This window comes from Callorhinus ursinus, unplaced genomic scaffold, assembly GCF_003265705.2.
Source record: "Callorhinus ursinus isolate GAN/ISIS: 27379988/994484 unplaced genomic scaffold, GSC_fseal_2.0 scaffold10, whole genome shotgun sequence".
Classification (NCBI taxonomy): domain Eukaryota; kingdom Metazoa; phylum Chordata; class Mammalia; order Carnivora; family Otariidae; genus Callorhinus; species Callorhinus ursinus.
The window spans coordinates 20,809,110-20,836,262 of record NW_027397072.1 but is presented as its reverse complement, the minus strand read 5'-3'; the positions used below and the strand labels follow the sequence as shown (position 1 = coordinate 20,836,262).

Genomic DNA, 27,153 nt, shown 5'->3' with positions numbered 1-27,153 from the left:
GAGATGAAAACAAACCAAATAGAACATAAACATTTTAAAAACAAAAGTTGCTGAAATTTAAAACTCAGTGGATGGGTTAAATGTTAGGTCAGACACAGCTGCACAGAGAATTAGTCTGCTGGAAAATACATGTCAGAAGGTTCCCCAAATGGGGGCGCCTGGGTGGCTCAGATGGTTAAGCATCTGCCTTCAGCTCAGGTCATGATCCCAGGGTCCTGGGATTGAGCCCCACGTTGGGCTCCCTGCTCAGTGGAGAGCCTGCTTCTCCCTCTCCCTTTGCTACTCTCCCTGCTTGTGTTTGCTCTCTCTTCCTCTCTCTCTGTCAAATAAAAATAAAATCTTTTTAAAAAAGAGAAAGTTTCCCAAATACAACACAAAAAGGTGAAAAATTTGAAACAAGGTTTTTAGACATAGAAGATGGAGAACCAACAGTCAACTCATTGGAATCCCCCCACCTCCCCCCACCAAAAAGGAAAGTAAATTTATTTTCTATTAGGTGAGACAATATTTGAGGGATTAATGGCTGAAAAAATTTCCAAAATTGATTCGTGACTTGAATCCTCAGGCTGAAATATCACAATGAGTCCCAAACTGGATAAATAAAAGTTCACACCTACGTGTATCCTAGTGAAACTGCAGAATACAAAGACAAGATACTCAAAAAGCAACCAGAGAGGATACCTACAAAGAATTGATAATTAGATTTCTCAACACCAAGAACAATATAATAACTTTTTCATTAACAAAAAAAACCCTTTATTTAAAAACAAATAACACATCCAGTTATATCCAGTCCTGCTAATGTTTATGTTGAAACTTTAAGAATTTTCTTTATGAAAAAAGATAGTCGAATATCATTAATATACTGAAAGTAACTAAACCTGTCAAAGGAAAAGGAAAAAGACTTTTCTGGCCAGGATCCCGGTGAGATTCATGCTAAAAGAATAATACTGATGGCTAACATTTATTGACTGTTTACTATGTGCCAGTCATTGTTCTAAGTGCATATTTTAGCTCATTTATTCATCAGAACAATCTCATGAGAAAACTAATCTTCCAAAAGGTAAGGAAACTAATCAAGGTGTCAGTTTGTAAGTGGTCCAGCTGGGACTTGGGTACTAGTCTGCCAACTACTGAGATTTAGCTACAGAAGTTTGTAGTTCAGGAAGAGCATTAAATCTGGAAGAAAAGAGGAAGACAAAAGGAGGAAGGATTTGAGGCTGAAACAACAGACTATGTGAGCATGAAGGGAACACCCAGTGTGGGACAGGGGGCTGTTTCAACTTCTCTGAAGGCCCTGAGCTCGGAGGTTGCAGCGCCTAACAAGATGCTTGTGTGGCTAGAGCCCTGAGAACAATACTTGGAGTGAAATTGGACTGGACAGGCAGCCAGGTGTCTCAGGACCGTCTTCCATAAACATAGTATATTACTTTTAGGAATGTGTACCAATTTATCTTTACTTTTTCATAGAGAAATAGAGTAACGAAAGCTTCCAGTGGAGAGTTCTTGCTTTGTTTCTCCTCAAAAAAGTAATTTATTCCTTTGGGTTTGTTTAGACTTCAATCTTTTCCTGGAGAATCTAGTATTAGGTCACATATCTGACTCCTAACATTACAACTCTAAAGGTTAGTGGAGAAGAACAAAATGGAGGGAGCGGGGGAAGTCAGGGAAAAAGAAAAGTTCCATTTAATCAGTTACACCTTACATGTGTCCTCATCAGTCACAACTGTTTAGGTCATTGTAGAAATTAGAATTTATAAAATTAAATTTGTTGAGATAGCACTGTGCTTGAATTTTTAAAATGAAGTGTATTTAATGCCATGATGTAGTCTTATTGACTTTACCTCATGCTTTTAAAATATTGTAAATAAAAGCTCCAAAGCCATTTGACCCTGAAAAGGAGGTCACAGTTCTCCTTTCCTGCAAACAAGATAAGTCTGTTTACACCTGATAGTTTCTGATGCCAATTCTCTAATTCGTGTGAAAATGATCATTGTTAGAGTGGTCTTAAGACGAAATACTGATATGGTCCCTTTCATCTTCAGTTTGTTTTCCAAAGTGTAGTTATCTTATTAAATATTGGGCCTCTCAGGACGGATTCTTCTTGACTAGATTTCTGTTAAACAGAAGACTACTAAGCCGCTAATCTCTCTCACTCGTACAAGTGCTTTGCATAAAGTGGGTGTAGTGCTCAAAAGAATGTATTTATAACCTGCCAGGTAGGCTTTGTATTGATTTTTTTTTTTTTTTCAAAAACCTTCTTTCACAAAAAAAGACCATTAAATTGAGCAACCAGCTTTGTACCCCATGGAGCGCCTCTGTAGCAGGTCCGTCCTGTCTCCTTAGGTGACAGTATGGCCACTGAAACCTCTTCAGGCTCACCCTTGAACAAAGAAATTCGAGGTTGCTCAGATGAGCCAGGAAAGCTCATTTGTTTTCCTGGAGTGCCTAAATTCCTTTAAAAACAAAACAAAACAAAATTACAGTGTGTGGTAAATCATAGTAATTGTTATTACAATTATTAAAATTTCATCACCAACATCAGCAACATTGGATGTAATCTGAGAAGGGTTTGGGGTGGTTTGTTGTTTTTTGTTTTTGTTTTTGTTTTGTTTTTTATGAGAACTTCATTATGGAAAACTTGGAAGAAATGTGAAAGGGGAAATAGTGTGTTGTCATCCCACCTCACATGTTTCCCCAAGAAGCTTTTTTTCAGATAGCTTAGCCCAGCCATCACAGCCTTACGGCTTTGCCTGCTCCAGGCATGCACCATTCCAGAAATATCCTGATGGCTTCTTACAATATCCTTATGGTACTTCTTACAACAGTACCATGGATACCACAGTATCCATGTGGTATTTCGCACACATTTAATGACTCAAAACCCCTGTAAAATAGTAATTGTCAAACATGGATACCTATTATAATCACATGTGAAACATTTAAAAAATAGATCCTTGGCTTTGCTTCCAACCTACTAAATCAGAATCTCTGTGTTTAGAGTTCATTGATTTTTATTTAAAAAGGAAAAGCAAAACCTCAGTCTTCTGATTTACAGCTAGCTAGGGAGCCACTACCCTAAAAAACGTTGGGTTTTTGAGAGAGATTAATAATCCACAGCCCTCCATTTGGTCTAAACAAGATGGGAGGGTGCAGCGTGCCCCTGGGTTACAAAGAAAGCCTAGCTGGTATCAGGCATATCTCTGGAACTCATCCTGCCAAGTTCATACAGATGGGAAGCCTCCAGTCTTTTTTGAGGAGGTTTCAGAAATGCGTGCTACCAGATTATAGTTTGCTGACTACGTTGGCTTTCCTTGGTTTTGTAACATTTGCCCAGTTTTACCCGAAGGGGTCTTGTTTTCTACTCTGAGCCACCAGGCGCCCCTACCCTGTATTTTTCAGATGTATCTCCATCTCATTAAAGATGATGGAGCTCTGTGAGATTACCTAAACCTAAGAGAATGCTTATGTAACAGAGGAGTTGATCCCCTTCACATCTCTTTCTGTAAATATTCCCATTTTACAGCTAAGAAAATAAAAATATAGGGAAATAAAATAACTCAAGGTTTGCGGTGAGTAGATAGCAAAACCTAGGATTCCTCACTAGCCTATCTACTTCCATTCTTCACTCACTACAGTAAATTCTCTATATAGGAGCCAAAACAGGGTTCACATCCTATAAACTTTTTATTATAGAACAGTTTTAAATTTACAGAGAAATTGCAAAGCTACTAGAGTTTCCAAATAACCCATGCTCAGTTTCTCCTATTAACATATTAGCATGGTACACATATTACAGTTATTGAGCCAATATTGATAGATTATTATTAACTAAAGTCCATACTTTGTTCAGATTTTGTTAGTTTTTATCTAATGTCCCTTTTCTGCTGCAGGATTCCATCCAGGATAGCCCATTACATTTAGTTGTCATGTCTCTTAGTCTCCTCTGGGCTGTGACAGTTTCTCTAACTCTCCTTGTTTTTGATGACCTTGACAGCTTTGAGGAGTACTAGTCGACTACATTGTAGAATGTCCCTTAAATGGGATTAGTCTGATGTTTTCCTCATGATTAGACTTGAGTTATAGCTTTTAAGGAGGAGAAGGTAAGCGCCATTTTTCTTCCATTGTATCAAGGATACATAGTACCAACATCATTTATCACTGTTGATGTTGACCTTGATCACCTGGCCAAGGTAGTGTTTGTCAGGTTTCTCCAACATAAAGTTACTTTTTCCCCGCTTTCCACACTGTCCTCTTTGGAAAGAAGTCACTACGGACAGTCTGTACTAAAGGACTGAGAGATAAGCTCCATCTCCTTGAAGGCAGAGTATGTACCTACAGTATTTGGACTTGAGTCCATATTTCCTTGTTCAGAATCCTACAGTGGCTTCATACCACTTTCAGAATGAAATGGAAACTCTAAAAACGCTAAAAGGCCCTTGGTAATTGGGGCCCAGGGTCATCTCATAGAGTCAGCTACCGATTTCACCAGAGCCTACTCTGTTCCATCATACTGACCTGAACACACCCAGATGGAGCAGCTACAGGCCTTGGCCTCTGCCCAGCACACCCATCCCTCAGCCCAGCACCTGGTTTGCTTCCCCACTTGACTGAGTCTCTGAGAGACTTTTCATTATCACCTCATTCAAAAAGAGTCAGTCTTCTGTCTCAGTTTACTGTTTTGTGACCCTATATTTCATCATTGAATTTATCACCTCTGATGGTCTGTACTTAGATCTTCGGTTCCTTATCTTTCTCTCCCAGCATCAGGTAGCTACACGAGAACAGTGTCTAGCACATGCTAGGTGCTCAGGAAATATTTGCTGAATAAAGGAATGAACTAGTTAATTTTTTAAAGAAATCATCCTTAGGTCTCTTGTGATCGAAGTATTCTATGTCTTTATGAACTAATAATTCCCTTTCTGTCTTTTTCTCTTCACTATCCTCGAGGCATTTTAGGAAGAGAGACCTGGCCTTTCTTTCTTTTTCTTTCTTTCTTTCTTTTTTTTATAAAAGCAGTGTGGAGTTTAAGATAGTAAATAAATAAAATCCTAAGTTTCTCTGTTACTTAATGTACCCTTGACTGTGTTCAGAATTTGATTGGGTGAAATAAGCCATCATAAACACTTCCCCTGGGGGGCTCTCTCTGTTGTCAGCCCAGTGGAACTGCTGCCTCAGGATAGAAATCTTCTTCCCCCCACGCTTCTTTGTACTTGAGTAACAATACTTCTTGGTGCCAAAGAATCTCTCACCTGGTTAGGAATTGCTGCTGATAATAACTCTTGATTCCTGTTTTAACCTCTTCTTTGAAAGAAGCCTCAGCCTTGCAGTAACTGAAAACTGAAAAAATTCTTTAGAAATACCCAATGAAGGGGCACCTGGGTGGCTCAGTTGGTTAAGCGTCTGCCTTTGGCTCAGGTCATGATCCCGGGGTCCTGGGATCGAGCCCCACGTCGGGCTCTCTGCTCAATAGGAAGTCTGCTTCCACCTCTCCCTTTGCTGCTCCCCCCACTTTTGCCCTCTCTCTGTCAAGTAAATAAATAAAATCTTTTTTAAAACGAAAAGAAATTTCCAGTAAAATACTGTGAGGTTTTTGTTTGTTGGCCATCACGAAGCCAATTCATTTTGGAGCCCATTTCCTCATCCGTAATTTTCCCTGATCCCACGCTAATAAGGAGCCATTTGCTTTAACTCCAGTTTTCAGGAATTGGAAATCTGTTATTCACAGCAGATTCAGTCTCAGGCAAGCCATTTTTCTGAGGCTCAGCTCTGGCTCTCACAAGATTCTGGAAAGAATATAGAAAATTTGCTCAATTGGCTTCTAAAAGAAGAAACATCACCTTTTTTTTTCTTTTAAGAAAAAAATATTTGGTAAAAAAAAAAAAAAAGCCTCCCACCCACATTTGCTATGCTGTTTTACCCCTGTTTATTTAGGAAATGCCACATGAAAAGAATTACTTATTGCATCTTTAAGCTCTAGACAGGAAACAAGGTTTCTGCTTCGTGGTAGGTCATGTTTTAGGTAGAACCAAGTATGTGCAGAGTGTGAAGCATAGCCATTGCAGAGCCTTCCTTTTGAGCTTCCGTTCTGGTTAATGAAAAAAAGGGAACCATCGCCTATGCATCCTTTTTCCTAGTTTGTGTTGATTGGCTTCTATATTCTTAAAGGAGGTAACAAGGGTCAGGAATGTCAGTGGATATGCAAATCAAAACCACAAATGATTTCTCCAGAGAAGATATGCAAATGCCCAATAAGCACATGGACGCATGCTCCACAGATTAGTTATAGGGAAAATGCAAGTTGAATTCACAAGGAGATACCACTTCACACCTACTAGGAAGACTACGATCAAAAAGATGTACAATAACAAGTGTTGACAAGGATATGAAAAAAATGGAACCTTCATAAATTGCTGGTGAGCATGTAAAATGGTGCAGCCACTTAGGAAAATAATTTGGCAGTTCCTCAAAAGGCAGTTACTGTATGACCCAGCAATTCCACTCCTAGATGTATACCCAAGAAAAATGAAAACCTATCTGTACACAAAAACGTGTCCACAGATGTTCATAGCAACATTAATAAAAATAGCCAAAAAATGGGAAGAACCCAAATACCCATCAGCTGTTGAATGCATAAACAAAATGTGGTATATCCATGTAACAATATTGTTCAGCCCCCCAAAAAATGAAGTATTGATAACATGCTACAACACAGATGAACCCTGAAAACATTTTGCTGAAAGAAGCCAGACATAAAAGATCACGTATTGTATGATTCCATTTATATGAAATATCCAGAAGAGGCAAATCCACAGATGGAAAAAATAGGTTAGCAGTTGTCAGGGTGTGTGTGTAGGGGGAATGGGGAATGACTGCTAATGGGTATTGGGTTTCTTTTGGGGCTGATGAAAACGTTCTGGAGTTAGTGGCAGTAATCTCACAATCTTGTAAATATACTAAAAACCACTGAATTGGATGCTTCAGTGGATTTTATGGTATGCAAATTATATCTCAATTAAAAAAAAATAACCGGGGGGGGGGCACTTGGGTGGCGCAATCGGTTAGGTGTCCAGCTCTTGATTTCAGCTCAGGTCATGACATCAGAATCCCAGGATCAAGCCCCGTGTTGGGCTCTGTGCTCAGGACAGAGTCTGCTTGGGATTCTCTCTCCCCCTCTCCTTCTGCCTCTCCCTCTCCTCATGCTTTCTCTCTCAAGAAATAAAATCTTTAAAAAACCCCACAAATTAAATATTTCACATGCACTAGAATCTGGTTAAAACAAAAGACAATGACAGGTGTTGAAGATGTGGAGAAATCGGAACTGTCCCTCCTTAGTGGGATTCTAAAATGGTACAGCTACTTTGGAAAACAGTTGGATAGTTCCTCAAAATATTAAATATAGAGTTAACATATAACTCAGGAATTCCACTCCTAGGTATTTACCCAAGAGAAATAAAAATGTGTATCAACACAAAGACTTGTAAATGAAAATTTACAGCAACTTCATTTGCAACAGTCAAAAACTGGGAACCGTGGGGTACTATTCAGCAATAAAAGGGAAGGAGCTCCTGATTCATGGAGCAATAGTGACAAACCTCAGAAACATCATGCTTAGTGAAAGCCAGAAACCAAAGACTGCATATTGTACGAGTCCATATATATGAAGCTTCTAGAAAAGGCAAAACTATAGACAGAAAGTTATCAGTGGTTGCCTGTGGTTGGGGATGAGAGTGGCAATTGACGACAAACCACCATGAGGGAATTTTTTGTGGTGACGGAAAATGTTCTAAAACTGGACTCTGGTGATTGGTTGCACAACAGTTTAAATTTACTAAGACTGTGAATGGTATACTTAAAATAGGTAGATTTTATGGTATGTAAATTATACCTAAAAAAACTGTTTTAAAAAATCAGTAGTCTAGGACTCAGGATGTAGTTTAATCACACACACACCAAAAAAAAACAAAAGAAAAACAACCCTTTCTTTCTCCTCACTGTAGACCCGTCCTCCCACTGACTTGAGCTTTAACTTTGATGCCAACAAACAACAAAGACAGCTTATTGCAGAACTGGAAAACAAAAACAGGTAAGAATGCAGAGGTCGAGCCAGCTTCTAAAGTCCAAGATCATCATGTGAGTATCTGTTTCTCATTTTCCTTGTAGATTAGCTGGCTTTTGACTGTAAAGGAAGACCCTACCTCAGTGTATATAGGCCCGACCAACTCATGGGAATGCCCCTACTCTAATCTGTAGATCTCTGCACGCCATACATTCTGGTAGCCCACAGCCCTACTTACATGCCTGCAGGTGGATTCTTTACCCCAGTGCCTTCTCCCACCCACCAGTTCCCCTCCCATGATTCCCTTTTCCACTCCAGCCCCCTTTTGCTCTGTCTAGTTGTCATATCCTGGCCCACTGTGCTGCGTGTGACTGACTGGTCTCTCACCACAAAGCCATTTAAAGACACAGAGAGAGACGCCTGGGTGGCTCAGTCAGTTAAGCGTCTTCCTTTGGCTCAAGTCATGATCCCAGGGTCCCGGGATCGAGTCCCACATCAGGCTCCTTGCTCAGCGGGAAGCCTGCTTCTCCCTCTGCCTGCAGCTCCCGCTGCTTGTGCTCCCTCTCTCAAATAGATAAAATCTTAAAAATAAATAGATAAATAGATTAATTAATTAATTAAAGGCACGGAGACCAGACAGCACACCAGTATGCCCTGAGAGGCAGAAACCAGGACAAGGAGATTGGATGTAACGTAACAAGCACAGGAAGAAGAAATGGCAGCTCTCATCATTCAGCTACTCAACAGGAAGAAGAGAGACAAAGACGGGAGAAGTTAGCATAGGACCCATATTAGGAGGTTGCAGGGAGTTCTTTTTTCCTTTCCCTAGAAAGGAACAGAGCATTCTAGTGGTGGTTTTCCTTTTGTGGAGATTTTTCAAGTTCTTGAGAAGAGTATTTATATCACTTTTTCTACCACAAAGGATTGTTTCATTGAGGAAATATGAAGTGCAGCAGTGTTAAGAAGGTGACTCTTTGACATCTTGGTCATTCGGAAACAGAACAAGATTGGTAGAGGCCACTGTACTAGAGTTAGAAGTCCTGACAGGAAAAGAGAGAGCTGTGCAGCCATCTTTCTTTCATCTTTCCTCTCTAGGGAGATCCTGCAAGAGATCCAGCGTCTCCGTCTGGAGCACGAGCAGGCTTCCCAGCCCACCCCTGAGAAGGCGCAGCAGAACCCCACATTGCTGGCAGAGCTGCGGCTGCTGAGGTAAGTATCTGTTACGGTAGGAATTTATGTAAGGGAACCAAACTAGTGGGATAGAATCTGTTTATCACTATAACTAGTCCTGTCAGAACAAACGCATTCCACTCATTCTGTTACCGCTTCAAATGTTTGGCTTCCATTATTAACGACTCTGAGAACTTCAGCCATCATTACAGAACCAGGTCAACACCATTTTCCAGCTCCATGACAAGCAGAGCAGTGTTTATACTTTTGTGATTGCTTTAAGACCCTTGTGCTACAATCTTCTTATCTTGTTAATTCGTCTGACTTTAAAGACTCTTGGCAGGAATAGTGCTCTTCTGTTCTATGAGTATATTCTCCTGGTGCCTCATGGAGCAGGACTCTGTTGAAGGAGAAGGGTGCTTGCTACCTATGCACATCCTCAGACACAAAACCAAGTGGGAGTCCCTTGCACCATGGCTGTGGAATCTTCCCACTTCAACATAAATACAAACTGTCTCAGGACTGGGAAACTAAAGGGCACGGGATCTGACTAGGGGTAGAGAGCAGCTTCAGCCCCCATTTGGATGCTATTTTGGAGGAAATGGAGAAATCTTCTAGAAGACCATAACATGAAAGTGAACCAGTCAAAGCTATTAGGGTCTTATATCCTATCAGTCTTAGAAAGATGTGTGTGTACTCTTTGGTAAGTGAAGACATTTTGGACACTAAGTGACTTGATTTTCACCAGACCTCTAAATTTCCAAAGAGTGGGTTCTTTCTGTGTAGGTTGTAACATTTGACATTCCACAGTTGATTTTTAATGTGCTATCACCTGGGATTCTGCATAGCTATCCTTTTTTTTTAATTGACATATAATGTATTATTAGTTTCAGAGGCAGAGTTCAGTGACTCATCAGTCTTATATAATGCCCAGTGCTCATTACATCAGGTGCCCTCTTTAATGTCCATCACCCAGTTACCCCATCCTCCTCCCCACCCCAGGGCCCTCGGTTTGTTTCCTTTGATTAAGAGTCTCTTATGGTTTGTCTCCCTCTCTGGTTTCATCTTGTTTTATTTTTCCCTCTCTTCCCCTATGATCCTCTGTTTTGTTTTTAAAGTCCGCATGTGAATGAGATCATATAATTGTCTTTCTCTGATTGACTTATTCCGCTTATAGCTGTCCTTTTTTAATTCTTCCTTTGGCTTAGTCACTTAGCTTCTCAACCATGATTTCTTTTCCTAGAGAATGGAGATTATGGTTTTTCCGTAACTGTCTTTCTGTCTAGATTTATATCATCAATAAATAAGTCATAAAGAATTTAAACTGTGCAGATGAAAATCATTAGAGATATAGAGAATTTCTATTCTTCTGAAGATTCATTTTAGTTTCTATATTTAATCGGGCTTGAGGATTTGGTTGCTATGCGGTCCTCTGTTGCATGCCTGGGATGTTAGCAGGTTGGTGCTACGCTGGGAAGTCTGGGAGAACATGTCCTGCTGACTCAAACCCAGTGTAACTCTAAACGCTCAGCATAAGATACAACTGTTCTGTTTCCCCACCACGGTTCAGGCACAAGTAACTATTTTGTATCTAGCAAAGCAAAAATGGTTGTACTCCAGTTTTAACTGCTGCTGGAGGTGGGATTGCTACAAGTCCTTTATTAAGCTGGAGGGGTCTGAAAAATATCATAGATCTAGTAGGCAAAGGGATAAGTCCAGTGGTGTCATGTCATTCATGTAGGCAGCAAGAAGCAAGAATTTAACCTAAATCCAAGGAGGGTCTAACTCTTGAGAAATCAGGAAGTATTTAAATAATCTCAAAAGCAGCTTCCATTATCATTGAAGAAAGAGGGACTATTTTATAATTGTGCAGGATCAATTGGTTATGCGTACAGACAGAACATACTGGCTCTTTGCTTCATACTATGTAGAGAAAATACCACCGGATAGATTAAACATGAAGACAAAACTTTAAAACTTCAGAAGAAAATGTAGGGAATGTCTTTTTTTTTTTTTTTACGATTTTATTTATTTATTAGAGAAAGAGCATGATCAGGGTGCAGGAGGAGGAGCAGAGGGAAAGGAAAAAGCAGACTCCCCGCTGAGCAGGAGCCCAACATGGGGCTCAATCCCAGAACGCTGGGATCATGGCCTGAGCTGAAGGCAGGCACTTAACTAACCATGAAAGAAGTTGGTAAATTCATCTCTATTCATATTAAGAACTGTTGTTTATCAAAAGACATATAAAGGGCAAGATTCATTCCTAGGTATCTGACATCCTTCTGGTTTTGACCAATATATAGGAATCCAGAAACTGCCAATACCCAGCTAGTATAATAAAAGAAGATGGAGAATTTCATTCTTAGGATTAGTTGTCATGAATTCTGACCACCAGGGTTGTCTTTCCCCCTTGATTACTATTTTTAATGGCATATTCGTTACAACAGCATATATGACAAATGTGTAAGATACAAAGTATAATGATAAAATGAATATGCATGAACCCACATCTACTCATATATTGTTAAAACCATGTCGTGTATAAGTGCCCCTGATCCCATTTCCTTGCTTCCACCTTCTCCACAGAGCTCACCTCTATCCAGAATTTGGTTTATCATTCCTTTGCTTTTTAAATAGTATTATCAAATATATGTGTATTCCCACATATTAAAGTGTTTAGTTTTATGTTTTGTTTTTTGAGCTTTAGAGAAATGTTACTATATGCATATAGTGGAACCTCCCCCCCCCCCGCCCAGTATTATGCTTCAGAATTCTTCCATGTAGCTGGAGTTCATTCATTTTCACCACATATTATAATTACTTGGTTATGCACAGCACAGGGAAAGAGTACTGCATCCAGTCTTAAAAGTTCAGGGAAGAAAGGCTTTCTAGAAAACTGAATGAGTCAGTTTCTCTTTATTGCATTTATAGCTGCACTGGAAATTTAGAGAGTATGAAGACTAGAAAACAATGGGTCCATCTTAAAAATTTATAATATAGTTTTGAAAATAAACGTAAAATAATTTTCTAGTCAATTAATATTATATAGTGTTAATAAGTAGCATGGGCACTATGTCATAAGAAATCTGAGTAGGTGGGGTGCCTGGGTAGCTCAGTCAGTTAAGCATCAGCCTTTGGCTCAGGTCATGATCTCAGGGTCCTGAGATCCGAGCCCTGCATTGGGCTCCCCGCTCAGCAGGGAGTCAGCTTCTTCCTCTCTCTCCGCCCCCCACTCTTCTCGTTATCTCTCTTTCTCTGTCTCAAATAAAAAATAAAGTCTTAAAAAAAAGAATATAAGTAGGGAAATATATACATATATGTGTATATGTATGTGTGTGTATATATATATATATATATATATATAGGCTGGAAGCAGTTAGACCCATGGAGGTGGTGGAAATTGAGCTAGACCATGAAAGGTAGGGATGATGTGGATAAAATCTGGGAGAAAACATTTCAGATTAGAAGTGGAGTTGGGGTTCAGCATGATTCCCCAAATTACTATATGATACATTTCAGAGGAGGGAAGGAGTCTTGGAGCTAAGAGTTTGTTTCAGGCAGCCATTGCATTAATCTTTAAAGTGCTAGTGATATGAGATAAAATTAAGTTGAATAATTGAGATCAGATTCTAGAGAGCCTTAAGTGATAGGTGATTGGAAGTCCTTGGAGGATTTCAAACAATGATTGTGTAACTTCACCAGATGTTAACTGAGTACATACTGGAGGCGTGATAGTCTCTTAACCATTCAGTACATGCAAAGACTCATCCCTGACCTCAAGGATTTTGCATCATGGTAGGAATGACAGCAATGCAAGGTAAAATAAATTACCACAGAGAAGCACCAATTGCTATGGTGATTAATTAAGCAGGATTTGATACCTGCTGAAGTAATCAGGAGAGGCTTCCTGGGAAGAGTGATGTTTGGGTTGGACACTAAGGAGTGAATAACATTTGGAAGAAGTGGGGGAATGGTTGTGAGTCGTGAAATGATAGGATCTGTTTAGGGAAAAAGGAACCATCAACTAGACATCCAGACATGGAAGGGAATAGAAGGTAAGGCACTAGGGATAGGAATGTTGGTGGGGTCTGGAGCAGCATTCTCCGATAGAAATATAATGTGAGCCACATATGTAATTAAAATATTTCTAACAACCACAATGAAAAACTAAAAGGAAATAGGTGCCATTAATTTTAACACTATCTTTTACTTAACCTGATTTATCCAAAATATTACCATTTCAACATATAATCAACATTAAAAAATATTGAGATATTTTACTTTCTTTTTTTTTTTTTTACATTAAGGTTTTGAAATCCAGTGCATCTCAATTCAGAATACCCATGTTTCAAGTGTTCAGTAGTCATGTGTGGCTAGTGGCTACTAGAGTGGACAGCTGAGGCATGGATCATGCAAGGCAAGAGTTAGTGATGCTAGAAATTCTACTAAGATTATTATGGAAGATGATGAAATGAACAGCCTTTGAGCAGCATTGTAAAGTTCATAGAACACTTTCATACCTAGTATCTTATTTGATCCTCAAAATATTGCCATTGCTGTTTATAGTTAGTCCCATTTTAGCAAAGAGAAAATTGAGGCTCTTACAGGGTAAGTGGCTTGTCCAAGGTTGTAGTATTTAGTAAATGGTGGCCTTAAGTCTCCTGATTTCTATTCCACCTCACCATAACAGATGAAATCAGGATTAATCAAGATGGGAGACCATTGCACATGTGAGGTACGGTGTGCCTGGATAAAGTGAGAGACGTGGGAAGAGAAAGATGCATAAATTTCTAGGAAAAAATCATCTGAATTGGGTGATGGAGAATAGGATATAAACAGAAAAGTATTAAAGAGGACTGAAGGTTTCAGCCATGACAACTGGAAGAAATCAGGAAAGAGAACTAACTACTTGCGGACCACAGTCTTAAGTTTGGTTTTGGACATATTGAGCTAGAATTGACATGAAATCTGTCCTCAGGAAAAAGTGAATTCTCTTAGACACAGAGTCACCCTAATGTCAGTCACACTCTTGAGGCTGGTGTCTGGTGCTGGAAGCAATAGCAACGGAACCCTATTCTCCCTGAGCAGTTTTCATACATTTTCTCACTGTCAATTCAAATTTGAACTAGTTTTATATATCTTTCTAAATGAGGTTTTTGACTTCCTGAGGAATTTTTTAAATTGCTTTAATAATATTAATAATACTTTTTCTCTATATTGCCATATCTATATTGTGTGTTTTCCAAAGCATTTTTACAAACTATTCTCACAACAGTAAAGGAAAGAGAGCAAAATAAATATTATCCCCACTTTCTAACATAACTAGCAGAGGTTAAATGACTTGCTCAGCTCATCAGACCCTGGTAAGTAGCAGAATTCGGGTCTAAAATCAATTTCACCTACGCTTGGACCCTTCTTTGAAGATCCCTTTATCTTCAGAGTTTCCTTGCTGATGGGCTTTTCCCCTCGGACAGGCAGAGGAAAGATGAGCTGGAGCAGAGAATGTCGGCACTGCAGGAGAGCAGGCGTGAGCTGATGGTTCAGCTGGAAGGGCTGATGAAGCTGCTGAAGGTGAGAGAGCCCTGGTGCCTCCCTGCTCCTGGCCACCCCGCCTCCCCACCGCCCCGCCTCCCCACCGCCCCGCCTCCCCGCCCTCCGCTCAGCTGTCCTCCTCCGCCTTCACCACCCGCTCTGCTGCATCCCCTGTGGTGTCAGGACAGGACGCAGCTAAAGGATGAAATGCGGCTGCCCATAAAGTTAGCTGTGACTCCAGAAATTCCTCGAAACTAGCGTGAAGCCTGATGATAAAAAATGAGTAACTGGAACTAGAGTTCTGTCCTTGAGTAGTTGCTTTTATGAATAAATATAAAGGTTTGTAAACAGGATATTAACTCTATATGAATGAAAATTTCTCAACGATTTAAAGTTTCTCTTAAGACAAGTTTTCAAATAGTCCACCTAAATACATAACAATTATTAACTATTTTAGTATTACAGCAGCAGACCTAGCTAATCAGACTAATTCTAATGAATAACTTTATTAGGAGGAACAAAATAGCATATTAGCTCTAGGTTTGTTATATTGGAGCTTAAATAACTTTGGGATGATTCAGGTCTCACTATCTTTTTTGTTGTTGTTGAATATATTACAAGCCCTGTACCCCAGAGGAGAGAGAGGCGCTCTTGGCATTTAAATGTCCTCACCTAGACAGTTTTACTGGCATTCCAGAGGAATATTTACCCAGATACGGAGCAGCAATACCAGAGCACATTTGTTCCTGCTGCTAATTCCTTGGGTCTCCGTGTCTCTGCTGCAAACCACTGTATTTTGTGGTGGGACACAGAGTTAGCAGCCAGAGTGGAAATCACACAGTGTGGATTACCTCAAAAGCCAGGCTGAGGGGAGTGGATTTAATCCTGTGGTATAGGGGAGTCATTGAAGTTTTTGGAAATAATGGTTTGGGAAAATGTGTAGAGCAGATTAGAGAGGGGAGAAACTAAAGGAGAAATGGAGACAAATATAATCATCTAGCCTGAAGTGAGTGACAAGGGTCTAGACTAGGAGTGGTGGCTCAAGAAAACATCCACTTGGAGACTTTTCTTCTACTTCTCTGTTCTAGACGGGTCCCTTCATAATGAAGCTAGTGGTATTAGCAGCTTGGGTAAATGTAGTGTTTGTGTTTTAAACTGACTTGTGACTTGCTCAAGACAATCGCTTCTTTTAGTCTTGAGCTTTGGTCCTGGGTATTTGGGTGGTTTTGCATGGACGTGTTTCTACATTAACCCTTTTAACAGAATTTCTCCTGAGAAGTATTTCATGTCTAAGTGGGTCTTGTTTAAAGAAAATCTTATGCATAAAACCTAGCCCACATCCCTCTAATAGTTGTCAAGTATCCAGCTACTCCAGCCCCATCACCCACTCAAGACAGCAGAGATGTACTTAAATGCATTTGGCTGTTGTAACATCTGGAGCCGTGTGGGGCTTTGAAAGCCCTGCCATGTGGGGTAGTCCCCTGTCAGACAGGAGATAAAGGGATCCATCCACCCCTTGCCTGGGTCAAACTCCTTTTAGTAAGATGTTCTCAGACATTACCCAAACATAGGTGGGAAGGTACCCTAGGGTAATTTTTGTAAAAGGCAAAAGGTTTATGCAAACTGAAGGGAGGTCAGAATATATTTCCCCAAAGTACCGTGGTGTGCTTTCTCGTCAACTGGGTGACCCTCATGTTTCTTAGAGTTCCTGGTTCAGAGCCCCATGTATATTACTTAACTTTGTAGTTCACTTCCGATGCTGGTGTTCAAGGGCTAAGCAGAATGAGCTGATGCCTAGAACTCTGATACCAACCCCTGAGTTTCTTTGTATTTCTAGCTATTGTCTTACAGTAAAGCAAGCAGGATCCTGGTGCCCCAGTTTGTAGAATCCCCTGCCAGCTTCTTAAATGTCTTAGAGTTTACTCACCTGATAGGCTTAGGCCATTCATACTGGGAGGAAGAATTTGCAACACAGACCAGGAATGTTGTCTTTTTATCCATTGATTAGAACTTAAGAGTTGAAAATCTCATGCCTCTAGTGTCCAGCTACCTACAAGGATGATAGCACAATCCTAATTTGTATATTATATGCACTCCTAAAAGGTCATCCATAGGAATCACTGACTTCCATGAAAATTTCAAAGATGTTTTCCTACTATTAAAAAAAATATTCACCAACCCATAATAAAAGTACACTTTAGAATCCGAGTTTTAATTTCAAAGGACTGTCCTGCCTTCATTGATGTTCAGTCTGCTAGCATTTAATTCTCTCATAAAACAGCTGTAAGCACTTAGTCAAATGGACAATCAAACCACATGGTCTGGGATATTCATAAATTAAAATACGCCACACAGTAAATTTCCATTTCACAGCAAGTTCTTTCTACTACTTCAGTGAAATATAATGTACATTGTCTGTTTATCTGAAAAATGATAATTTAAGGAAGCATACATATGAAGTGTCAGCATTGCTTATTAATTCATTCAACAATAATCTTAAGTCCTTTTTTGGGAATAAGGCAGGGTAAAAAGTAATCATACATTTATTTAACAAGAAAATATTGGTTCCTGAGTATCACGTTTAGCTATTTGGCGATGAGTAAGATTTAGTCCCCGTCACCAAGGAGTACCAGGGACCTTCTTAATAGTTTTTTTGTTTGTTTTCTTAATAACATAATGTAGACTGACACCCAGGTACCCATGGTCAGAGTATCTTTTCCTTACATTTTTCCCTTGATTAATGTGTATAGGTAACCTCTGTCTCAAACTTATTTCATCTGGAAGTGGTTGTATGTTGGTGTTTCACTTTCTAAATCATGTCCCCGGTATTTTTCTCCCTCATTTTCCATTTTTCTATTATTGCTTTTGAAACAGTCACCAGGTGAATTCTGTAGTTTTGGATTTCAACCTTATTTGCAAACGAGGTTTAGAATATAAATTTTCATAGAAATAACTGCAATGGTTATGACAGGTCTGTGGCCACCTAGCCAGACATCCCCCACCTGATGTGGAAGAGCCTCACATGTTTTTAGGTGACATAAGCACTTCTAGGTTTGCACTTTTTAGTTAAAGTATTATGACTTCCTTTAAATCAGCCTGGCTCCTATGCCAGTTGCCATCAGTCCGTGTTTACTGACCACAGCTGACAATAACAAAAAGGTTCCAAGACCTTATATCTGACCTGTTTACTGTGTTGACAGAGCCTTCAAGGCTTTATCTGAGTAACTTCCAGTGAGTTTAAATACTGTAACACCATCCTGAGTAACACTTTGTCAAAGCCCGCCCCTTTTTAATCCCAGTGTACAGCGAAGGCCTCTGCGGAAAAGGCTGCCTTTTCCACCCCTCCTGTCCTAACCTGACACATGGCTACTGCAGATTATAATGATGTCATGTCTTTGAACAAACTATCCATAGCAGAGTCACCAGATGTGCAAACATGAAACATTGCCTTCTGAAATTTCCTTATTCTTTTGGGCCAAAGCAATGTTACCTCCAATACTAAACCTGGAAAAAACAGTGAAAATAGGGAGGTGTCTTAGAAACAGTTCTGAGAACTTTCATCCTGGTCTTCTGACCTCAGCTGCCATTTCAGCCTGTCAGGATTGCCTCCTCCTCCCCCACCATTTCAGTGTCCATGTCAACACTTAGTGCCAGGAATAAAAACACATTTTAAATTGTTTAATAACTCTTTCTTTGGCTCTCTGCCTTGGCTAGTGAATGGAAGAAAAGTGTTCTGCCTTACAGGGAAGCCTGGCCAGGAAGGGAGATCTCCTCCCAACTGCAGAGTTAGAATCCCTTCTAACCAGAGCCGTACATGCCAGATACACAAACTAAAAGGTGCTAACTTCGTAAGGCTAACTCAGCTCATGCGCAGGGCCCCTCTTTGCTTGGGCTCCTATGACTATACATATGGTCAGGCATGTAGCAGCTGGGTTTGATTATGAAGAACATCTTCTTGTGCTGACTTGGAGTCTCCTTAAGAGAGTTCTTGGTGCCCATTTAATTCCTTGCAGGAACAAAATTATTTTTTTCCAAATTTTTTACCTCCTGTTTCCTTTTTGTAATTGGTGGTACTTTCTGAAGTCGTTCTCGCCGTGGCCCCCAGATCTGCAGACTCTGTGAAAGCAGAAGCTCTCGTCCATCCCTAAGACTTCCCACACACATGTTCAATGAAGATGGCCTGCACGGATGGATCCGATTTAAATAGAACCATTGCAACAGCTTTTAGATTTGCCCACTTGGGGCAAAGAGCAAAGGCTGGCTCCCTGACCACAGTTACCCATGATGAGGCACAGAAAGAAGAAGCAAAAAGACCCGTGAAAAGACAGAGTAGCTAAAGAGGGAAGGACTGAGGAGAGAGAAACTCAGAATTCTGTGTTTATTTCATCTTCCTAGTGGTGCATGCTAATAGCGGAGACTTGGCGAGTACCCACTCTGCCCACGGTCACTGGAAGGCTCTGGAAGACAGAGGCCACGCCTTAGCTTCATGTTTCCAGTGCTTTATGCATAAGTACTAAAGGAACCTGTGTTGAGTTAAGTGAAAAACTGAGGTCAAGAGTTCTTTTTCAAAAGCCTCTCAGGGCCCTGGAGCAGTTTGCAGTTTATTGGAGGAATGGGGATGCATGTGCGTCCTTGGGGGAAAAAAAACAAAAACAACCCACAAAGGAGCCCAAAAGCAAGTGGAGAGGAGGGGACTAAATAAGGGAATCTGTGGTCAGGTGAAATTGCTAGTTTGGGGGAAGTTTTTAGAGCAGTGTCTCTCAATCTAACAGGCATCAGAATCGGCTGCCAGGCTCTGACATGCGTGGCTGTGCCCCACCCACCCCGAGTTTGGATTCAAGTGGTCTTGGCAGGTGCCCCAGATTTGCATCTCTGACAAGGTCCCCCGTGCGGGTGCTGCTTTGAGGACTGCTGGTCTAGGGAAATATAGCTAACACACATGAACATGGGGGATGGCGAGATTGATTATTGGGCTTTTGAGGCTTCGTGGAGCTACGTCTTTGAGTTTACCCTAAACAGCTGGGTGACCTCGGCAAGTTAGGCTCCCTAGGCCTTTTTGGTCTGTAAATGAGGAAGTTGGATTAGATGGTTTCCCAGCTCTAGAAGCTAGCGCTGAATGAACCAGGTGGGAAAGAGGCCTGCCGTTCACTCTGTCCAGCTGATGGTGCTCTGATGACAGTCAGGGCCTTTGGTTTCTGAACCCGGGGGCCTGGCCTGGCTTGCCGGATTCTTCTATCATTTCTTCCAGATATTTGTGGTGATGGGCATTAATCTCTCTCCTTTTTTCCCTCTGCCTTTTCTTCATCTGCAACATCTCTAGGAGGAAGAGCAAAAGCAGGCAGTAAGTGAACTTGGGGATTCTCGCTCCTTTTGCATGGTCTTCTTTTCCTCATATAACTGTTGTATACGTCCCCATGCCAGTTCGTCCCTGCAGAGTTGGTTATGTGTAAAACCCTCAGCCGCTGTCTCCGTGGTGGTGTAAAATGGCCTGAACGTCCACGTCATGTTTACCTAGTAGAGCTTGGAACCAGAGCTTGTTGAATTTTTTTTTAAAGTACACATCTGTTGTGTTTAGTTAAATATGCATGATTAGCCAGGCCACGATTGCATTTTCCTGCTTTTGCATTCTCTGGTGCTTCATGTCTTCATAGGGTGACTTTAATTGCTCGAAACAGCTTTCAGGGTTGTGGGGTGACCTCAGGTCTAAATGCTATGTCATGAATGATTGTGCATGAAAATGTGTAGTTTTTTGTGATGATTTGAAATGTCCTTTAGTCTTGATCAGGCTTCTGGATGCTCCAGCTCCAGTAGCCTTTGTAACAAAGTTACCAATGAAAACTAAGTGGTTATGACTTAAGTGATTTCCTGTTCAGAGTGGGCTCCAGGAGGAGCTCTGGTTTTTGAGCTAAAATGGCTGTTGCATGGTGTTTAAGGAAGTTTTATGTTTGTTTCTTTTTTTTTAATTTTTTTTAAGATTTTATTTATTTATTTGAGAGAGAGAATGAGATAGAGAGAGAGCATGAGAGGGGGAGGGTCCAAGGGAGAAGCAGACTCCCTGCTGAGCAGGGAGTCCGATGCGGGACTCGATCCCGGGACTCCAGGATCATGACCTGAGCTGAAGGCAGTCGCTTAACCAACTGAGCCACTCAGGCGCCCTATGTTTGTTTCTATTTTTCCGGATAGCCCTTAACCCACACAAGAAAATCAACTGAGGGCCTATCCACAATAGTACACCATATGTGTATATAACATTGTAAGGTTTTCAAAGCATACATTTTTTTTTACATAAGCTAACCCTGATTTTTAATTCACCTCGGGGCTTTAATTTTAAAAGAAATATGAAATGTTTAATTCAAAAAATTTACTCATTTCTTTTTCAAAAAACAAACTGATCCATGTTTTAAATTAAGAATAGGAATCTACAACATTATATTTTTTATTATTTTCAGTTAGGACAATGAAATAATAAAGGGGAGAAGAAAGGAAGGAAGAGATCAAATGAGGGGATGAGGCAAGAAATGAGCGAGGGAGAGACAGACCGTCAGGAAGAGGGAACAAAGATAGATCACGGGATTAAGATAGGCGAACAACCCAGAAATCTCAGTGGCTTTACTGTAACAAAAGGTTGTTTGGTTTTGTTTTTTTTCCTCATTCACACACAGTTTATTGCTTTGATCTTATGGCGTGTCCTCAGTAGGTACATTCACATGGGCAAAGCGGGAAAAGGTGAGGGTGGACAGTCAAGCCCCGTCATTAAAGGCTTCTTCCAGGAACTGACACACATCACTTCCACTGCATTTCATTGGCCAAAGCAAGTCACATGACCACCCTTGACTTCCGGGGGACATGGAAGTATAATCCTCTGGTCTGCTTGGAAGCCGCAGAGAAGCAGATGCTGGTAATGCCTACCACGAGTAGGATGGGTGAGCTTGTGTTGAGGGAAGGAAAGAGAACATCTTTCCTTCCTTCTCCCTGCTCCCCCCTTTCCCTGATAGCCTCATCTCCTTCCTGCCGATCTAGGGCGTCACCTCACCTGTTTTGCTGACAACCAGTGTTCCCCTTCTTCTCTTCTCTCCCCTACACCCCAAAGATGCATGTCACAGCTAAAACCACCTGCTGGGAACTTACGCCAGCAGTCTGCTCGGACTAGCATCTCCTGATCCCTCTCTGAATGTGCCAGCTCAGAGTGAAATACCTTGCACCTTACCTGAGAACTTTCCCTCAAGAAGAGGGGCGGACATTATGAGTATCTGTTTTTAATGGTAGCAGTAGAGCTTCCAATAGACATTTTGTTTTTTAAAAATATTATGGATTGCCATGTAATCCAAGAACCAGAAATTGCCACTTCTGGTATTTTGTTTCTCAGGTCAATTTAAAGCTGACCTTGGGGCATCTGGCTGGCTCAGTCAGTAGAGCATGTGACTCTTGATCTCAGGGTTCAAGCCCCATGTTGGGGGTAGAGATTACTTAAAAAAATAAAAATATTTAAAAAGCTGACTTGAGCAGATAAGGGATTAAACAACATGCTCACTTCAGTGACTGTGCTTCCTGTGTGAGATCATCATCCCCTTGAAGTTGGCAAAATAAGCTAGACCTGGACCACTGAAGCTTGCCCCTAATGAACTGCTTGTGTGTATGTCTTGGGCGTTCTCCATGGCCATGGTCCTGACTTCATGACCTTGTCCTCACACTCTTATAGGACCACCCATGGCATGAATTGGTACATACTGTTTTTTTTCCTCATCTTTCTCCACAGCGGTGTAGGTAAGACATTCTGTTCTGTGGATATAGGCTTAAATATCCTCTGTTTACATCACAGGTTTAAACTGGACCCACCCAAGGCTCAGCTCTGAGGCTGAAATTTGAACTGAATGGCTTTATATAAGTGAACAACATTTTTAACACCTAGACATATAAAACTTTAGAACTAGCGCCTCTGTTTTAGTCTCTCATTACTGAGTGAGGCACAAAATGGTATTTAGCACAGAGCTAAGTTGTAACTTTCTTCCCTCCTGGGTTCTGACTGGTATAGTTTAATTTTTTCCCTATCAAAATGTATTACCCTATATGGGTAATAAAATAATCGTGAGAGACTTGTACAATGAAGGATTTACTAGACAGGCTTCTCCAAATTGGCTCTATAAATCCATTAAAGAGAACTTTTCATGTAGTCCGCCTTCTTGCTTCTTTCCTCTTTAGGGATTATTCTGGCTTTGGGGGGATATGAGAGGAATGGGTAATGACTGTGACTTAGCCACTCTCATGCCGTGGGCCTGCCTTCAGCCTCAGCCACTTCCCCACTGCTATGAATGACATCAGTACCTCCGCTGATAATTCTTGTGTCTTTCCTCTTTCCCTCCCTCCCTCCTTCCCTTCTCTTTTCTCAGATCCAAGGTTTATAATTAAGGGCAGAACTGCCTGGCTATTTCAGATAAGACTTCACTGAGTGACTCTTCAACCCACAGTATACCCTACAGTTTAACAGGCTCAGGAATTAGATTGTATCAGTTGAGTCAGGGTTAATCAGGCCCACGATAATCATCAGACTGTAATTAAAAGACTTTGTCTGCCTTTCTCACTACTCCATCCCCAGTCGCTAGCCTGGTGCCTGCCACACAGCAGATACTCAATAAATAGTTGCTGAATGAAAACCGGTATTAACCAGATTGACAAGATTTTGAGTAAAAATGGGCAGTGTGAATTCATAAGTTTATTAATTATAAGGGACATAACTGCTTCGACTACCTATAGCAGTCACTTTGCTCAAGGTACTACTGTATAATAGGTCTACACATTCAGGAGACTAAATCATGGCTCAGAAAAGCCCTTTATAAAAAGGTATCAGAAAAAGGAATTTTAGGGTTGTCAAAAGAATAGGAACACCAAGCTAATATATTAGTTATTAACTCTATTTTTTTTTTCTGTCTAAACAGGTACTGATTATGTAGAATAAAATCATCCTCTTTTTTTAATACAGATAGGGGAGGTAATCTATAAAATGGGGGATATCTATAGTTATTTGTACCACTTAGAAATATTCTGAGCTTTGCTTAGTAAAAACCCAGTGCCTGCAGCCTGGCTATGGGATTCACCAGCATGTTACAAAGTAACTCACTGAGGTAACAACAGACTGCGGAGTAATGCTGGTCATGGTGTTTACTACCATTCGTGCCCTTGAGCTGTAGGCTCCTCCAGTCCTAGTCTGGAGAGATTTCAGGTGTATAAATTCATTCTAGTTACATCTCAGTGTTCCATTTTCCCCAGGGACTCCATTTACCATAAAATTTTACTGCTGGATTGCTAACACCAAATAAAATGAGCTATCCAAGGCAAGGGGCAAAGTTTTTTCATGGAAGATGTTTCCTTGAACATTTCTCTGAATTCTATTAGAAGTTACTACCTTTTTTTTTTTTTTTTTTTTTTTTAGAGCCGAGAGGTCCCACATTTATTACTGAACCAACCTACTGGTGCAGAGGCATAGTCAGAGAGAAAAATCATTTCCATGATAAGACAAGTCTATGGCCAGGTAGGAAGGATGTTTACAGAATGATAGAACACATGATCTTCACACAGCTTAATTAAATATGTATGCCAATTAGGTGTGTCATCTCATGACGTGTGACACCTTACAGACCCAGCTTGGTTCTTCTCCAGTGCCTCCTTTTGGAGTTGTACCTGATCTTATTACCAGTTTTCATCCAAATCCACTGGGGAATGGGACGATTCTGCTTTTGTTTCTTGGCCAGGAATCGCTTGATTCTGAAAGTCTTGTGAGAAGACATGGCGAGAAGCAGCCAGCCACGCAGAGCAGGATGGCGGCGGAAAAAGCAGAAGTCACTACCTTTTATATGTAGATCAACATCAGGCTTAAGGACTCTAACTTTAGATAGTAACATATAAGGATAGGGGGCTCCCATGGAGGTGGCCCTGATCCAAATTAGTAGTATGGAAATGGTCCAGAGGATTATAGGTGGGACTCTGAAAGTTATGTAATTAGAGGAATCTTGGGGATTCCGCCAAGAGAGCATTGCCATACTTGGAACCTTTCTTTTTACTTCAGTAATTTGGGATATCAAGTGGGATTTTGCCCCATGCCCTTTCTGATTTCCAGAATCAGATGGATAACCCACTACGACTGCACTAAAGAAAGAATGGTGTGGCCTGGCTCCTTAGAAGCCCGCATCTCTGATCTGGCTCCCCCAAATATGCCTCAGAGGAAGACCACTCAATATTTAGTTAGCCATGGTTGATCCATGGGGACTCTAACAAACCTTATGAATATTAACTTTGTAAGTTTAAGAGAAAGTACTTAAAAAAAAAAAAAACTCTACACAACAACAAATAAAAACTCCTTTGTCCATTGAAGAGATTATTGGTGAACCCCTGGATGTGCTCATGGACCATTTCCCCTCTTGCCTCACTTAACCTTTGGATACAATCTCACTGGGAAGTGATTCAGATTCACCTGCCTCTAAATCTTCTGGACTCTTGGAACCCACCATACTCTAAAATAGAAGCCTGAGTCTACTTCTACCTGAAGGCAAAGAATTGCCATTCATTTATTTATTCAGCAGTGTCTTACTATATATGTTCAAGGCAGTGAACTTGGCCTTTTGGAGGCTAACAATAGAAATCCTACACAAAGACCACAAATAGTACGGACATTATTTCATTGTTAGCATGATAGCTTAAATACAGAAACACAAGCCAGGTCAGTGATATCCTGAGCCATAGGTACCACTGCTATCCCCCTAAGTTTGCAAACTCCGCAGATGTCTTTTGGTAAATAAAGATCAGTGTGGTGTAGTATATGACTTTGCCACAAACCTTTAGCCTGGGTCCCAGTCCTAGTCTGTCTAGACTATCTGATGTGCTGACTGCACAGAGATGGCCTTGTGAGAGTCTGCCGAGTGGGCTCATTCATCAGTCTTGGCTCCTGTACTCACTATGGGAATCTGGTACTTTGTTGTTTAATTTTTATTCAGTTTTTTCCCAAGAAGAGGAAATATCATTACAATATTAAAAATAAGTATTTGTATTTCACTCCCCAAAACTCCTTGAACACCTGCCAGGAGTTTACAGTCTGAGGATATAGGGGAGAAATCACTTTGAGTCTTTGCAGCATCCCCAGGATTTTTCATCCCCCTCATCAATGACAGACTGAGAGATTTCCTGCTTTTTTATTTCCCTTCTGTACTATATTTCTGTCTTTTCCTCTCTTGGCCAGAATGCATGCAACATATGAAAACTGTCCTCCAAGGTCTCCAGGAAAATTCTCTACACACCAAGCTAGAGAAATTGTCCTTCTGCTGGAAGACTGTTGAATCCCTGGGACACACTGTCTCACCTAGAATACTACAGTCTGAGTCTCAGCAAAGCATCAACAGAAAAGAATAAGTAAAAGATGACTTTTCTACGTTCTGAGCCTGAGGACCTGGGAAAATGATGGGTACACTGAAGAAGTGAAAAGGGGAGATGATGGGGGCAAGAAGGGGACTTTGACCTGATTTTGAACATAGCGAATTCCAAAGATTAGGCAGGCAGTCAAGCTTTTTCTCTGGTCTGCTATATATTTGGGGATATGCAAGGGGAATTTCAGTGGAAGTACATGGCTAGCATTGTAGATTTGGAAGTCTTCAACATAAAATTAGGGTTGAAACCATAAACATGAGCCTTAGGGAAAAACCATAGTAGAGAAAAGGAAGAAAGAGGAGGTGGGAGGGGTAGGATTGTGGGTTCTTGTGAAAGCTCAGAAATTTTCAAGAGGGAGAAAGTTAGTAAGACAATAAAATAAGGAAATCCTTGGATTTGACAATCGGTAAGTTATCAGCAACCCTGGAAAGAAAATTTTCAGTGGAGTAGCAGAGTATTGACAGCTCTGAAAAATAGGCTTTGTTCTGTCCAACCCCCATCCCCCTTTGGTTTCAACCAATGAAGGAGAAGGAACTAAATCTTCAGTCTGCCTTACTGAATTATCTCTGAGTGGATTGTTCTTCTGATTCATAGAACCTTCTTGACAAAACCTCACTTCTTTCCTATCTGAAGATGTCCATTGCCTTTACAGACGTATTTCGTCATCTGTAAACTTCAGCCCTTTGACCCTTCCATCCCCGATACCAGTCAGTGTACTGCGGAAAGACTATAAACCAAGAAGGGGCTACTGAAAACCAACTGGATTCATTAGACTGGTGTCTCCTTTTGTGACTTTGAAACCCTCTGCCTTCCCTTCATTGTCTGGGCTTGCTTTCAATAACCAGCTCCTCCCTCAGTGTTGCCTCATGCCAACCTTCTACCTCCCACTTTTCCAGACAAAAGAAAGCATCCTGAGAAAACATCAGCTGCTCCCATGAAGGCCTCTCCTTCGGCTTATCTCTGGGATCCTTGGGCTTCCA

At 40.8% G+C, this 27,153-nt stretch overlaps 2 protein-coding genes across 19 annotated transcripts in view; one reads left to right on the top strand and one right to left on the bottom strand.

The window, feature by feature from the left end:
* DTNB (dystrobrevin beta) overlaps positions 1-27,153 on the top strand; it is a 217,428-nt gene that overhangs the window by 166,015 nt on the left and 24,260 nt on the right. For 15 of the 18 annotated variants that reach the window (XM_073897095.1, XM_073897094.1, XM_073897104.1 and 12 more), the window contains 4 exons: positions 8,001-8,086; positions 9,155-9,268; positions 14,704-14,800; positions 20,082-20,102. In XM_073897095.1, coding sequence (XP_073753196.1) covers positions 8,001-8,086; positions 9,155-9,268; positions 14,704-14,800; positions 20,082-20,102 — 318 coding nt within the window. The remainder of the gene's footprint in view (positions 1-8,000; positions 8,087-9,154; positions 9,269-14,703; positions 14,801-20,081; positions 20,103-27,153) is intronic. The other 3 variants (XM_073897103.1, XM_025867861.2, XM_073897091.1) reach the window with 1 other exon arrangement.
* Positions 24,220-24,576, bottom strand: LOC141373560 (large ribosomal subunit protein eL39-like). The gene has a single exon (XM_073897106.1). The coding sequence runs from the start codon at positions 24,541-24,543 to the stop codon at positions 24,388-24,390; it is 156 nt and encodes a 51-aa protein (XP_073753207.1). The 5' UTR covers positions 24,544-24,576; the 3' UTR covers positions 24,220-24,387.

What these genes read in the sequence shown, in the direction of transcription:
- LOC141373560 (XM_073897106.1), bottom strand. Translation starts at nt 24,543, where the DNA reads ATGTCTTCTCACAAGACTTTCAGAATCAAGCGATTCCTGGCCAAGAAA.